The sequence below is a fragment of the Vicugna pacos genome, chromosome 1 (genome assembly GCF_048564905.1).
Source record: "Vicugna pacos chromosome 1, VicPac4, whole genome shotgun sequence".
Lineage (NCBI taxonomy): Eukaryota > Metazoa > Chordata > Mammalia > Artiodactyla > Camelidae > Vicugna > Vicugna pacos.
In genome coordinates, this window is record NC_132987.1 from 59,960,213 (window position 1) to 59,977,337 (window position 17,125).

Sequence of the window (17,125 nt, forward strand, 5' to 3'; positions counted from 1 at the left end):
AATTGCTATCAGTAGCATACGGTATAAATATGTAAAGCATTTAGTACAAGTGCCTAGAACATGACAAGTTCTTAATAAATGGCAGCTGTAGTTAAAGTCCTGCTTATCCCCACAGGCACGATAAAATATTTTTCTTGCCTCCAACAACCCTTCATTTCTTTTTTTTTTAAACATTTTTTATTGATTTATACTCATTTTACAATGTTGTGTCACATTTCAGTGTAGAGCACAATTTTTCAGTTACACATATATATATTCATTGTCACATTTTTTTCTCTGTGAGCTACCATAAGACCTTGTATATATTTCCCTGTACTATACAGTATAATCTAGTTTATCTATTCTACATTTTGAAGTCCCAGTCTATCCCTTCCCACCACCCGACCCCTTGGCAGCCACCAGTTTGTATTCTATGTCTATGAATCTGTTTCTGTTTTGTATTTATGTTTTGTTTTGTTCTTTTTTTAGATTCCACATATGAGCGATCTCATACAGTATTTTTCTTTCTCTTTCTGGCTTACTTCACTTAGAATGACATTCTCCAGGAACATCCATGTTGCTGCAAATGGTGTTATGTTGTCGGTTTTTATGGCTGAATAGTATTCCATTATATAAATATACCACATCTTCTTTATTCAGTCATCCATTGATGGACAAACTCTTCATTTCTTAATAACAGCATGTACCTCTTTGAATTGTAACATATGTCTCTCCCCTCAAATTTCCTAGAACCTCTTTAATGGCAGAGATGGAGCTTTCTCAACTTTTGTTTTTCTGGCATCTAAAGGCACAGTATTTGACACAGAGAATGTTCCCTAAATAATGGAATTAATTAATGAGGACCTTTGTGACCCATGACTAGAATGCCCTTTCCCCTAACAAGGCTGAAACCCTGTGTACAGAATTACAGGAGCACATAGGCTGTGGAAGGCAATTTAGAAAGGCCAACAGGCACATGAAAAGATGTTTAACATTGCTAATTATTATGGAAATGCAAATAAAATCCACCAGGAGGTATCACCTCACACTATACAGAATGCCATCATAAAAAATCTACAAATAATAAATGCTGGAGAGGGTGTAGAGGAAAGGAAACCCTCCTACACTGTTGGTGGGAATGTAAATTGGTACAGCCACTATGAATAACAGTTTGGAGGTTCCTTGAAAAACTAAAAATAGAGTTACTCTATGATCCAGCAATCTCACTCCTGGTCATATACCCAAAGAAACACTAATTCAAAGAGACATGGACCTCAGAGTTCACAGCAGCACTATTTACAATAGCCAAGACATGGAAGCAACCTAAATGTCCATTGACAGACAAATGGATAAAGAAGATGTGGTGTGTATATATATGATGGACTACTATTCAGCCCTAAGAATGAAATAATGCCACTTGCAGCAACATGGATGGACCTAGAGAATACCATACTAAGTGAAGTAAATTAGACAGAGAAAGACAAATATATGATATCACTTACATGTGGAATCTAAAAAAATAATACAAATGAATTTATTTACAAACCAGAAACAGACTCACAGACACAGAAAACAAACTTATGGTTACCACAGGGGAAAGGGGGGAGGGGAGGAATGGAGTTGGAATTTGAGATTAACAGATATACACTGCTACATGTAAAACAGATAAACAACAGGACCTACTGTAAAGCATGGGAAATGATATTTAATTTCTTGTATTAACCTATAATGGAAAAGAGTCTAAAAAAGAGTGCATATTTACAAAAAAAGTGTATATATATATACACATTATATATATATATATATATATATATATATATATATATATAACTGAGTCACTTTGCTGTACACCTGAAGCATTGTAAATCAACTAGACTTCAATAAAAAAATAAAAATTAAAAACAAAACAAAACAAAAAAAAGAAAGGAGCAAGTCAAGTGCCCTATGCTCTTTGCCTTTCCTTGCCTGGTGAGATGGTTTCTGATGTTATTGTTAAGGGAGAGAGGCTCAGGTCTCACGAGGACTGAGATGCCACAGATTCATACATATCCCTGTCTATGATCCTCTTTAGGGTCGTGTTTGACCACAGACTGTCATGCCCTGGCTGCTTCATCTTTTCCACTACCTCTTGCCAAAAAGTACTGTGTGTTGAAGGATCATGTACTCATCTCAAATTCAGTGCAAGCCACGCAGACTATCTGGGACACTGACCAATGGCTGAGCAACCACTGGAATATGAGGCTTGAAGCTGGGTCACGTGAGCAAAGTTCAAAGAATGAAGGACAGGACATGCTCTGACTTTAAAAATTTGACGAGCTGGCAGAGAAACGAGATCCTGAAATTATTCCAGGTGGTCTCCAAAACTAAATAGTCTGAATGAGATTAGGTAGACTTGCCTCATAATCAGAACTATTCATTAAGGGAATCATTGCTATGGAGGTAGAAGGTCTCTCTCCAGAAGAGATCGAAGAATTTCTTGACAGGAAGGTTATGTGGGCATTTCTGCACTGGCCGTGAGCTAGACTTGAAGGAGCACTGAGGTTTCTTGCAACCATGAGATATTAGTAAATCCGCTGGAAGGTATTTATTCCTGAAAAACCAGGCATGGATGACTAGGAATGTTTTCTTTGGGGATGGTCTGTATCTCTTTTCAATTTGATTATTTGTTCATTCATTCATTCATTCATTCATCAATTTATTCACCAAACAATTCTTGAGAGTATATTGTATGCTAGGCCGTTTAGGCTCCAGATGGTGAAGACTATAGGCAGGAGGATCATGTCAGAATCACTGATAAGCTTTTTCAAACTGCATGTGACCACTCTGCTTCCATTTTTTTTAAAATTGAAGTACAGTTGATTCATAATGGTGTGTTAGTTTCAGGTATACAGCAAAGTGATTCAATTATATATATATCCTTTTTCAGATTCTTTTTTATTATAGGTTATTGCCAGATATTGAATAGAGCTCCCTGTGCTATACAGTAGGTCCTTGTTGTTTATCCATTTTATATGTAGTAGTGTGTATCTGTTAATCCCAAACTCCTCTTTCCCCTTTGGTAATCATACTTTGTTTTGTATGTCTGTGTCTACTTCAATTCTTTATAAGCTACCAATTTAGTCCTTGGCAGAGAAAATGATTTATAGTTTTCCAAACAGTTAATGCTAAGCCAGGGGGTTCTGGCATGACCCACTTCCATGAATTTTGGAATTTTTAGGGAGCAGGTTTATTAGAGTTTGAAAAAAGTCCCCAGGTGATTCTGCTAGTTAGTCTTTCACTCCCCTAATGCACCCACTTTATAAAGGAAGGGAGACCTAAGAAATTTTCAGATGCCTGGAAATGGCATCCAGTTGCTGGGGTTTGCAGAATGTAACAGGTATGCTGGTCTTAGAGCCCTCACATTAAATAATAATAACAAAGTTCGCATGTTTTGAGAAATCGCTTTCTCGGAGAAAAATCCCTATTTTAACAGTGCTTGAAACTGCTTCTATACTTTGATGAAACATTTATATAGAGAAGACTCGATTTACAAATGACAAAGTCATTTTAGTTTTCATATCAGTCCTCACCTGTGACCTGTCCATTTCTTTCACTCCCTAAAGCACATTTTCAGATAGCCTCAGAGAAAATCAGACTCTTGTAGGATTTCATGTTGTACATGTGAGCTAAGTGAGGCACTTCCGGTCAGCTTTTGGGGGGAAGTGCCCAGAGCATTCCCAGACAGGAAGATGCAAAAAGTAGAGGAGCAGGAGGGTTTCTGGGTGGGGGTTGGGGTGGGGGGAGAAATCCCAGGCAGAATCTCACCAGGGAGACCCAGGACTCAGGCTAACTCGTGCTGCCATAAGGTTTTGCTCCGAAACAAGGCATTGGAGTTAAATGACTTTATACTTTCAGTGGCCCCAGAGCCATAGAACCAAGGGTTATATTTTAAAATAAGTTATTGACTTCTAATCAGATGCTAAGATTTGAGACAAACTTATTGGTTTCCAGAAGAATGAGTGAAGCCAGACTCCTCTACTTCAACCCACCCTTCCTAGCTCTTTTCCAAAGAATTGATCTGATGGGCGAGCGTCTGCATTTGGGCTATTTTCTAGGGCTGCAGCTTTCCAAGGGGATAAGTGCCACAGTACATAGCCATGACTTCTTTTCTGACTTCTGCTCCCCACAAGACTTGAGGAGAAAGAGAAGAGGGTTTCACAGAAGCCCGAATCTCTTTCTCTCTTTCCTGCTGTGAAAGGAAAAATACTGCAAACAGTATAAGTAAACAAAGAATGCTGAAGCCATCAAGTCATCAGCCGCGCCACACCCCAGGGAAGACAAGCCTGCAGCCCGGCCTCTGCAGCCACTCACAATGGTGCACCCTGAGGGGACTCAGAATAAAAAAGGATAAGATACAGGTACTAGATAGCTAAGTGCTTGTAAAAGGAATGAATTCAGTGAGCCCAAATGTTTGCTTCCTCCCATACAAAGAAAAGCACTAAATTCTTTAACTTGAGATGCCTGGTTTTCTTTAGATAACAAGTAATCTTTTATTGTTCCAGCTACCTGGACTTTGTTGTAAAGCTCCTATATATCCTAGCTCCTCCCCTACCTCTTGGGAGCCGTCCCTCAGAGTGATCTGAGAGGCTGTCATCCTGGCTCGAGTCCTCCTGCCAAATAAAACATGACTCTTAACTTTTAGGCTTCACATTTATTTTAGTCGACACTGCCTTCCTCTTGCTTCTTTTTTTCTCTTCTTCTGCAACAGCCTCCACCAGCTTGGAGCTTAGCATTGATGGAAAATCCACCCTCCTCTGCTGTTTGTCGCCCAGATGATTTCTGTCTTCTCATAACAAAAGACATGCCTTTTGCCCCATGGTGTGACAAGCGTTGAGAATTAAGTTTGGTCCTGTGGAATCACTGAGCTAAATGTGAGCACCTCTTCACAGCTCCATGGTCAGCGACGTCGCATTGAAATCAGCCATAGTTGGATCATTCCCATCATAGAAATTGGCAAACCATATCCATCGACACTTTTTTCCTTCCCGAGTTCTGGGTTACCAGCAAGCTGGCTGGTCTGGAACCTATCCCCAGTCAGGAGGTACCTGGACTTGTACTGCCAGAAAGTTCCCCTTCTGTTTTCAGGAGGCTAAACAAAAGAGGCAGGAGCAGGGTGGGCTGAGTGGAAAGAAGATGAAGAGTCACCCCCAAACTGTCCTAATACACTGAGGTATCACCTCACACCAGTGAGAATGGCCATCATTCAGAAGTCCACAAAGGATATATGCTGGAGCGGGTGTAGAGAAAAGGCAACTCTCCTACAATGTTGGTAGGAAAATAGTTTAGTGCAGCCATTATGGAAAACAGTATGAAGGTTCCTTAAAAAACTTAAAATTACCTTATGATCCAGCAATCCCACTCCTGAGCATATATCTGGAGGGAACTCTAATTCAAAAAGACACATGCACCCCAATATTCTTGGTAGCACTATATACAATAGCCAGACATGGAAGCAACCTAAATGTTCATCAGCAAATGACTGGATAAAGAAGTTGTGATACACACACACACACACACACACACACACACACACACACACTGGAATACTATTCAGCCATAAAAAAGAATGAAATAATGCCATTTGCAGCAACATGGATGGTCCTGGATATTGTCATTTTAAGTGAAGTAAGCCAGAAAGAGAAAGACAAATATTATGTGGCAGGGAACCTCTGGAATAATTTGCCTGCTTTCTTCCTGATGCCCTCTGGTGGTTTAAGGGACAAGTTATCACTCTTGATGCCTTAATTTGCTTTTTGCAACAGAAAAATGAGAATTACATACATCTGTGCATTTTCTCTTCGGCTGCTAGGAAGCCTAAAAGAGGATATATTTATACTCTTGTGGCTTTTCATAATTAGAGGTTTTTTATGTATTTCCCTTCCTTTATTTCTTATATTGGGTCCTTGCTTTTCATGCCAGCAAGCTCAAATTCATTGAGGAAATTGGTAAGATATTACTCAACCAACTAATCAATCACATTAAATTTTTGAAAAAAGTCTTCAGTCTTCCACTAAAATACAAGGAGGAAGACTGGGTGCAGGAGGGAGAGGTTCCACATTCTACTTACTCTCTTTACTCTCCAAATAGAAAAACTCACAAAATAAAACATGACTTCATGTTTCTAAGTAGATTATCCCCTCTATTCTTCATATTTGGGAAACTATACCCTTTGTCTTGCTTATTAGATTGTCAAGTTCTTTATTGTGTGGGCCGGATTTAAATTTAATTGTGTATGATGCTTATTAAAGCTTGGCACTTGAGATATAAGAACAAACATGAGGTGGCTACACTGATGGGAAATCTTTCCTGTGGAAATGGTTTCCTAGGCAGAGTATACCTACATTTATCAACTCTGTTTCTAAATCAATCAATCCTTTCAATGTCTTGTGCTTAATGTTATTAAACCAATATGTTTTTAATGACTTCGAAAACTTTTTCTGTTTCAATGTATTAAGCATTGCATCTGAAATGTTATATAATGATACCATTTCTAAGGCACTTTGTAATACTGTCATCGTCTAGATGCCTGGTTCATTTTTCATAGTGTTCAGAGGAAAAACTTGAAAACAATAACAGATCAGTAACTCTCAGGCCTGGTGTGAATACAAATCATGGGGGTGCTTGCTAAAAATGCAGAATTTCTTCTCTCACCACTCCCCCTCGTTTCTACCCACTAAATCAGAATTATGGAATAGGACCCAAGAGCCTGTCTTTTAAGTACCAGATTGCTTCTTAGCTTGAGAATTTGTATTTTTCACTAACTGTGAAGAAGGTCAGGCAGATCCTTCTTCTTGTCCTAAAATTGGGCAAGAGATGAAGGTGATTCATAAGATTCTTGGGAAGTCTTGCGATGGTTGACTTGCAGACTCACTAGGATTTATCATTTCAAACTTGTAGATGACAGAAGCAGGGACTCTAGATCACATGAGTTAATGAGTAGTCTATTTCCTGTGCTACTATTACACCATTACTCCCTAATCTGTGTGCATCTATAGTTCTCACAATTGCATCACTTACCCTTGTCTCTCTTTCCCACTAGCCAGTCGATGTCTCTGGGATTATGACTAAGTCTTATTTATCCTTAGCTCCCTACCGCCTTGCAAAATGCCTGAAATATTTGAGGAGTTTGGGTAACGGATCAATGAATGCATTTATTTATTCATTCCTTCCACAAATGTCTATTGAGTTTCTACCATGAATTGGGCACTGTGCTAGGTGCTGTAAATACAGTGGTGAATAACACAATTAACTGAACAGACAAAATTCTCATCTCCAGGGCTGGTTCTCCATAGTAAGATGCAGCCATTATATTGTCTTTCTGTCTCTCCGAGGATTTAGAGAATTAAGATGCTGCCGTTTATGAAATGACTCAAGTTTTTTTAAGGAAAGAAAAAAGACAACACAGACAATACTGCTCTACAGTCCTGAGAGAAAAGATCCAATGTAATTTGATAAAATTTTGTTACTCTTTTCTCTTTAATAAGCTTGTCTAAGATGAGAATAATTGAAGACTATCTCTCTGATGCTGGTAAATGAACTGGGGTTATTGAAGTTGATGAAGCATCACGTCAACAATTCACTGATCATAAGCTATTTGAAATTTCAGTTCTGCTGGCGGAGTTTACTCGGGGAGTACCACAAAAACCTACCTGACCTCTTGTTCTTCACTGGTCAGACCCAACCCAAACGTGTGATGGATGTCATAGCAGGAGTTGCTATCTTCCAGCAACCTAGGGTGTGGTCAGGACAGGAACCGCACTTCAGTTCATGCTACTCAACCAATCGCTGTTCCTCCCTTGTATCCCGATGAGCACTGAGAAAAAACTTGGACTTACCCAACTTTCTGAAACCTCTTCTCCAAGTTGTCCCAAACATACCTGATTTTCTGCACTTGGATACAACGCAGCTGCAATTACAAATGTGACAGAACAGATGTCACCACAGAGTAAAGCCCATCAGGGGACGTGAGGGTTGTTTAATCCAGGTCCCCACGTGGCTCTCACGTTCCTTGAGACAAGGCTGTAATTCCCAGATTTTCAGAACTTCCATTTAATAAATACATTATTATTATTATTATTATTATTATTTTATTATTATTATTAGCAAAGACATGCCATAACATTGCACTCTTAAAATCACTTACTTTTAATTCTGGCTTTAATACGGCTTGGTTTATGACAGAGTGGCGGTCAGCCACCACAGGTTCCTCTGGGTTCTTGCTTATAGGGAACTTCAGCGTCGATAAGTAGAGGCAGATTACCTTCTTCCTTGTATATCTTTGAAATTCATCCTAGAGAAGACAGTCCAGCCCATGATATTCTCCAGTGTTATTCAATAAAGCCCTCAGTCAACCAAGTACCTACCAAGTGCTAGACCAGTGGTTCCCAAAGTTTGGGCTACAAGAAAGCAGCATCAACATTCTCTCGGAACTTGCTGGAAATGCAGATTCTCAGCCTCACCCCAAAACTACTGAATCACATATTCTGGGGGTGGGGCCAGCAGTCTGAGTTTTAAGGAGCCCGCCAGGTAATTCTGATTTGCACTAAAATTTGAGAACCCCTATACTAGGGAATAAGGAAAAAGATACACTTTGCGAGACAGTTTGAAACCAGAAGAGTTTCTGGCTATCTTAAATTGACATCTAGATGTTTAAACTATATAATTTCCCTCAAAATACATATTTTTGGAAAATTTGAACAAACATTCCCGTGTTGTGTCTTTAAGAGCTACAACACTGACAACCCTGCTAGGGCAATGGCGAAGAGCGCTCACGATTAGCCTGTCAGGGTAGAAATTTCTCCAGGCTGACGTGGAGGAACTGTCCGTTCCTGGGTCAAAATAAGAGATGGGAAATAGATAGCAGAGATGGTTTTCCCATCTTTTATTTGGAGACAGGGAAACTCTTTTTTTTTTTTGGAGGGGGGGATAATTAGGCTTATTTAAATATTTATTTTAATATTTATTTTTAATGGAGGTACTGGGGATTGAACCCAGGACTTGATGCATGCTAAGCACATCCTCTACCACTGAGCTATACCTTCCCCCCAGGAAACTTTCAAATAGAGGGAGATCCACTCTGGAATGCTGGCCAGTCACAAGGTGTGGCATAGATGTGACACAGAAGGGTACGCACCGTTGTCCTTAGCAAAACAGTGTCTGCTTCTTGCAAGGGGCACGGGATGCAGGAGGCCCACACCCTCCACTGGGGCTTCCAGTAGAACACCAGCAGAAGGGCTCCACACGTCAGCACGGAAGTTAGGAGGCAGAGGGCTCTGCGTAGATTTTGGGTCTGGTAACCAAACACCTCCTGGAGATTAAATAAAAGATCAATCTTTTTTTCCGCCCACATAAACACAGCGTTTTGTTCCAAGACACAAACTTTAGAGGCAGGGGTGTTGGCTGGTGGAGAAATCTGGTTTTGGCTGGTTGAATCAGATTGATTGCTTACAGCTGTCAGCTGATAGCATACAAAAAGAAGGAAGGACCCATTTTGCTACCCTGACATGTGGGACTAAAACGTCAGACAGGAGGAGCAAGGAGTGGGCAGACTTATCTGGTTCCAAATACTGGTAAGCATCACCTCAGATTTTTATAAAATACCTCACGTTTTGGACCAGATTTACTTTAGATATGAGGTTTTTAAAAAAGTATATGAATATATACTAGTATATGAATATAATATGAATTTCCTGGAGGAAGATAAAATTATGACTGATATGACCCATACTTAAATATCTTTTTTTAAATTGAATTATAGTCAGTTTACAATGTTGTGTCCATTTCTGGTGTACAGCATAGTGTTTCAATCAGACATATACATACATATATTCATTTTCATATTCTTTTTCATTATAGGTTACTACATGATACTGAATATAGTCCCCTGTGCTATACAAAAGAAATTTGTTGTTTACCTATTTGATATATAGTAGTTAGTATTTGCAAATCTCCAGTTCCCAATTTATCCCTTCCCACCCGTTTTACCCCCGTAACCAGAAGTTTATTTTCTATGTCTGTGAGTCTGTTTCTGTCTTATAGATAAGCTCATTTGTTTCTTTTTCTTCCTTTTTTTCTTAGAGTCCACATATGAATGATATCATAAGGTATTTTTGTTTCTCTTCCCGGCTTACTTCACTTAGAATGATGATCTCCAGGTCCATCCATGTTGCAGCAAATGGCATTGTTTTCTTGTTTTTTATGGCTGAGCACATACTTACATATCTTCCTTTATTCAGATTCAGATTTGTTTTATAATATATGATTGAGGAGGATTGAAAGTGTAAGTGTACTACTTTGTAACACAGTAGGATGATATAAATTAAGAGATTATCTGTGGGCATGAAAGACTTCCAAAAGACAACTTACAGGTATTTACCCTGAGATTTACCTGCTGAAAATATTTCCAGTTCTAATAATAGATTAGTTAACATTTGTTATGAGTTAAGACTTGAGATGTGGATGTGGTTTTAGGGGAAGACAAATAGGCAATTTGCTTAATTAAATCTAATTTATAGTTTCCATCTTCTACAATGAAATAAATTCATAGTATTGTTTTTTAAATGTCAAAAATAGGAGTTTTAGTGTATTTAGATGACCCAGAGGGCTCTTGAATATGAACGACATTGTTACTCTACCCTTTGAATCAGTAATTCCACACTCAAAAATATACCCTAAGGATAGAGGTTTTTACTGAGTTTCTATAACACTTTAAGTGATGGAATCGCCTGAACTTTATGCCAGTTTAGATCATGTAATAATAAATCTCTCGGCTTAGTTCTATGGAAAATTTTTCATTTTCAATGTGATCATTTTCATTAGTATTTTCTAATAAAGAACTCTGTGGTAGATCAAGATTTTAATTAACAGTTGTTGAAAGTAATCCTTAGACGTATTGAAAAGGTCACAGGCTCAAGAAGCAAAGACATACGTTTGAGTCACCACTCTGCTAGTTATCAACTATGTGACCTTAGGCAAATCATTTCACATCTAGAGAATCCCAATTTACTCTTCTACCAATTAGAAATATGTGCCTTACAGGGTACTTGTGCTCAAATGAGATGATGTCACCTTCAGTGCTCAGCAAAGTAATGACAATGTTAAGAGCTCCTTCCCACTGTTCCTGAGCACTATCACCTGGGGAAAAAAATGATCATTAAGTTGAGTGATGCAGCCATTCTGTTTGGAGATTACTCATGATAAGATTTAAATGTAACTTAGAAACATGTTCAGTGTGATTTTAAGCATATTTTCAGTTGGATCTCCTTTCTCTCTTCATATCTTTCCTCTAGTTTTGTAAACCTGTTTTGGTTTTATTTGTGAATTACAGGTTTATTAGACTTAAATAAAAAGTATATGCCAGTTCACATATTATGTCATTAATATGCATTATCTTCGTAAGTTATTTACAAAGGCTTATTGCCAAAGCCCAAGTGTATGCAAAATAGAAACTGAATGGTTTGGAATTTTAGTCCAGCTTGTAGCTGAAATGAGAATGTTTATAAATGATTCCCCATTTTTCTGTTTACTTACACACAGCAATGACATTGGTAATCATAATTCTGGTTCCCCTTCTGTTCTTTTCTATACAACAATTTTTTTTAATTAAAAAAGGAACTCACAATGCTATCATGACTGCAATGAAATTACTGTAGCTACTGACTGCTAATAACCTTATAAATTGGAATAGTTCTTTGGGGAAAATAAGGTGACTAATTGTATTAAAAGTTATAAAGATATTTCTATCCCTTGAATGAGTAATTCCATACTCAAAAATATAACCTAAGGAAATAATACAGAAAGTGGAAAGTGATGTATATAAAGATATTCAGTGCAGCATTATCTGTAATAGTGAAGTTATTAGAAGAAATAAATGATAGTTAATGGTTCAATAAGATGTGAGTCAAAACAATTGGCTATTGTGGAGCCATTAAAAACAAAATGTATGAAGTCAATGTGGAGGCTATGGGACATTATACTATATAGCGTAAAGTGAAGAAAAGAACAAAGAATAGACAGAATAGATGGAAAACAAATAACATTATAAACTTTCACTCAATATCAGTAATTACTTTAAATGTAAATAGCCCTAATTCTATGATTCAAAGCAAAGATTGTCAGACTGGATAATAAAAGAAAGTCCACTATATGCTGTATACAAGAGACACACCTTATATAAATATAAAGAAGCAGAGAGATTAAAAGGATAAAGAAGGGGAAAATACAGCATGCGAAGACTAATGAAAGAAAATCAGCATAGCTATATTAATATCAGACAAAACAGACTTTAAGGAAAGAAGTATTATGAGAAAAAGAAAGACATTTCATAAGCTAAAAGATCCGCTCAACAGAGAGACGTAACAATCTTAAATTTTTGTGCACCTATAAACGTGATTTCAAAATTTATAAAGAAAAATTGATAGAACTTAAATTCACTCTCATTAGAGATTTTAACACATAAGGAAGGAAATAATAAAGAAAACAAATGAATAAAATAGAAAGCAGACGTACCATAGAGAAACTCAATAATGCCAAATTTGTACTCTGAAAGGTTAATAAAATTGATAAGCTCAAATAAATATGAATGTTTTTATGGTTATTAAAGAAAATTAATGTGTAACTAAAAGCCTTTCTACAAAAAAACGAAAACAAAAATAAAACAAAACTTCAAGCTCAAATGGCTTGTGAATCTTTTCAAATATTTAAGGTAGAAGTGATATCAATCTTTCACAAACTCTTTTAAAAATAGAGGAGGTGGGAATGCTCCTAATGAGCTTTACAAGGCCAGCACATTCAGATACTCTGATAGGTATGTTACAGGAAAGGAAAATTATAGGCTAAGATCTGTCAGAAACATGGATGGAATAATCTTGAAATACACTATTTAACCAAATCAGTGATATATGAAAAAGGCAATGCATTATTACTAAATGGAGTTTATTCTGGGATTACAAAGATTTGAAAATCAATCAATGTAAATCACTGTATTTTGGTATGTTAACATTCAGGAGGCAAATCATAAGGTGATCTCAATAGATACAGAGAAACTTTCATAAAACTGAACACCATTTTTTTTAAAAAAAGAAAGAAACCTCTCAGCAAACTAGTGATAGATAGGAACATCTTTCAGCTAGCATCATGCTTAACGATGAAATATTGAACAACTTCCCTCTTGAGATCACAAGCAAAATAAGATTATCAACAATCACCACTAATATCCACTATAGTACTAGAAGTCTTAACCATCTTAACCAGTGTAATAAGGCAAGAACAAGAAATAAAGTTTAAAATAATTGGAAAATGAAAAGTAACAATACTGTATTATATACTTGCAAGTTGATAAGTGAGTAGGTCTTAAATGTTCTCACCACACATACAAAAAAAGTGGTAATTACATGAGGTGATGGAGGATTTAGCTAACACTATGGTGGTAATCATTTTACAATATTCAAGTATATCTAGTCAACATGTTGTATATCTTAAACTTACAAAATGTTATGTCAATTATATCTCAAAAAAGTTGGGGGGAAAAGAAGTAAAACTCTATGAGCAGACAATGTGATTATGTACATAAAGTCAAAAGAATGTACAAATTATTAGAATTAATAAGTGAATTTATCAAGGCTGCTGGATCAATATAGAAAATATATGGATTTCTACATATACAGTCAATATAGAAAAATGATCTGTATTTGTATGTACTGGTAATGAACAATTTGAGAATAAAGTTAAACATTATTTGTAATAAGTACCATCAAGGGAAAAAAAAATCAATTACCTTGTAATAGTTCTAACAAAATTGTGAAAGACTTCTAAGTTAAAAACTACATATTATTGCTGAGAGCAAAGATCTAAATAAATGGAGAAGTATATTCAGTTTGAGGATTAGTCATTAGCAATCCCATTTAACTAACTGGTGATAGAAGTCATTGAAGTACACTTAAGATCAGTGCACTTTTACGGACACCACTGTATTTATATATGTGAATTGTTTTTATTAGACACTGTTCCAAGTAGGTGGAAGTTACCTTAATTACTTTAATAGGATTGCACTGAGAAAGAGATGATGGCAGCAAAATTTGAGAAAGGAATGAAAAAAGAAAGGGATTTCTATGAGAAAAAAAGAAGGGATTTATATGGGAAATAGGCAGTTTGGTGACCTGGGAAAACAATAGCTGCCTCCTAGTGTGGATGATTGGGAAGTGCTAACATACACTGGAGCAGAGATGAAACCACATTCCTAATAACCAAGAAAAAATTCTGTGAAAGACGCCATTTGTGGCTGGGGACAGCTCAATCAAAATATCAACAGTTTTCTTCCTTATCTGTTAAAAACGAGGTAAGTAGATAGATAGTAGATGAATAAATGACAGACAGATAGAGAGATAGATGATGGATAGATATTAAAGAGCTTGTAAGTGTCAGAGTAACTTTCAGAAATGTGTAGCTCCAAGAGCAGAGATGAGTAGAAGCAATGTGTTTGCTTACTTGATAAACTGGCCTCATAAAACTTGGTAAAATTCCTTTCTATCATTTCTTAGTTTTCCCAGAGTTTATGCAGCTAGATATGGGATTTGAGGTTTCAGCTAAAAGAATCAAATCTCTACTTTATCTGGCATCCTTTCAATCTACTCCCAATCTGCTTGCCAATGTTTATGTGATTTCGAGTTTGTCACGTTTCCATTTTGAACAATTAACCTCAAGTATAGTTTAATTGTTCTAAATGATTATTCTTCTGATGCAGTAAAAGTCCTCAGATTTCTTCTAAATATTGATTCACTTCTGGCAAAATCCACTAAGAAATGCAGGGTAGTGGAGGGAGCCTGGAACAATGTGTGTGCCCTAAGAGGAAGATGAATAGAATCCAGAGGTCTTGTAAAGATAATGGGTTCAGAATCTTGAACCCATTATATGTGACTCCTTGCAGTAAAGTAAGTTTTGCCACCTATTTAGGGTTTAGCTTCTGTAAGTCACAGTTTCCATGTCTGTACTTAGGGGATATTAATAGCACACCCCTGGAAGAATAGTTGTGAATACTGAACAAGAAGTGTAAGGTGTTGAGCACAAAGGAAGCCCCCAGTCAGTGTTAGCAGGTGGTTTGGTAACAAATTCAGTCAGAGGAGGAAAGCGGTGACGATTTCAGTTTGGAGTTGCAATTTACTGAATCATGGTTGGCCAGGGAAACGGGCAGTATTCCATGGGGTGAGGACCCCAGATCTGCCACCTATTAGTGGAGTCGAATAGCACAGAGGTTGTGTCCATCTTCACATGGACCTGAGTCTCAGAGCAGTGATATTCCTTCACTTTTTTCTTCCCCACTAGAATTCTGTATTCCAGATACCATAAGCAGTAGCACAGCCTTAATGGTCTTTTTCCTAGGCGCAGATTACAGAAGTAGCTTGGATTAGGAATAATTGAAATATGTGCATATCTTTTGACAGAGGTCATTGCCTAAGGTCACAATTTAGAACCCTATCCAGGATTGTCTGCAGAGCCTCTGTTCTTTATACCCCACCCCGTTGCCTCCTAGAAGCTCCCACTTCTGTTTCTTGCTCCATCACTTACAAGTTAATGTGATCTGGGTAAAGGATTTCATTTACTGAAATTTAGATTCCTCATGTGAAAAAATATGGCTGGTTGTAAAATGCAATGAAAGTAGTCTGATGTCACAGTTAAAAGCTGGGGATATGGCATGAGAAAACCAAGTTCAAATTGTGCCTCTACAACTTGACCAGATATATGACCTTGGGTGATCCACTTTACTTCTGATGACTCAATTTCCTCCTTCATAAATGGGAATAATAACATTAACTATTTCTAGGATTGTGAAAAGCTGATGAGTTAATGCATGCAAAGCATTTAACACTGTTCCTGAAACATTCTGAACACTCCATCTCTGTTGAGAGTAAATATTAGCTTGGGTAATTTACAGATCAAAATTTCAGTAGATTAAAAGTGACTAGTTCCATTGGACTCACTGTGAAATGTTTTGACCACAGGCAATATTCAGAACTAAATGTGATTTGCCAAAATCATAAGTTGTGTTTCTAAAAGTGATTGATCCAGTGGCTTAAATGGAATTTTTGCTTTTCCCATAGAGCACAAATTGTCAAAATTGAAGTCAAATGCAGGCCAAAAAGAAACTGCTCACTTTGTAATACATGAAACTGGGAGAAAGGCTTTTTTTAAAAAAATATTTATCTATTTATTTATATATTTACTTATTTATTTAAATTTTTTATTTTTATTTTATTGAGTTATAGTGTCAATTTCCGGTGTAGAGCACAATTTTTCAGTCATACATGAATACACATGTTTTCATTCCACATTCTTTTTCACTATGAGCTACCACAAGATCTTGTATATATTCCCTGTGCTATACAATATAAACTTGTTTATCTACATATATGTCAGTATCTATAAATTTCAGACTCCCAGTCCATCCCTTCCCACCCCTCCTCCCCCCTGGCAACCACAAGTTAGTATTCTATGTCTATGAGTTTGTTTCTGTTTTATATTTAAGTTCGTTTGTCTTCCTCCTCCTCCTCCTCTTCCTCCTCCTCCTCCTCCTCCTCCTCCTTCTTCTTCTTCTTCTTCTTCTTCTTCTTCTTCTTCTTCTTCTTCTTCTTCTTCTTCTTCTTCTTCTTCTTCTTCTTCTTCTTCTTCTTCTTCTTCTTCTTCTTCTTCTTCTTCTTCTTCTTCTTCTTCTTCTTCTTCTTCTTCTTCTTCTTCTTCTTCTTCTTCTTCTTCTTCTTCTTCCTAGATTCCACATATGAGTGATATAATAGGGTATTTTTCTTTCTCCTTCTGGCTTACTTCACTCAGAATAACGTTCTCCAGGGACATCCATGTTGCTGCAAATGGCGTTATGTTGTCATTTTTATGGCTGAATAGTATTCCATTGTATAAATATACTACAGCTTCTTTATCCAGTCATCTGTCAGTGGACATTTAGGCTGTTTCCATGACTTGGCTGTTGTAAATAGTGCTGCTGTGAACATTGGGGTGCTGGTGTCTTTTTGGATTAGGGTTCCTTCTGGATATATGCCCAGGAGTGGGCTTATTGGGTCATATGGTAAGTCTATTCCTAGTCTTTTGAGGAAGGGAGAAA

At 37.1% G+C, this 17,125-nt stretch overlaps 1 protein-coding gene across 1 annotated transcript in view; it reads right to left on the bottom strand.

Moving 5' to 3' along the window:
- Window positions 1-17,125, bottom strand: part of ATP13A5 (ATPase 13A5) — a 99,406-nt gene that overhangs the window by 73,836 nt on the left and 8,445 nt on the right. Inside the window, exons 2-5 of the mRNA XM_006200950.4 lie at window positions 9,152-9,325; window positions 8,162-8,308; window positions 7,854-7,924; window positions 7,668-7,748 (exon numbers count right to left, since the gene is read on the bottom strand). Coding sequence (XP_006201012.2) covers window positions 7,668-7,748; window positions 7,854-7,924; window positions 8,162-8,308; window positions 9,152-9,325 — 473 coding nt within the window. The remainder of the gene's footprint in view (window positions 1-7,667; window positions 7,749-7,853; window positions 7,925-8,161; window positions 8,309-9,151; window positions 9,326-17,125) is intronic.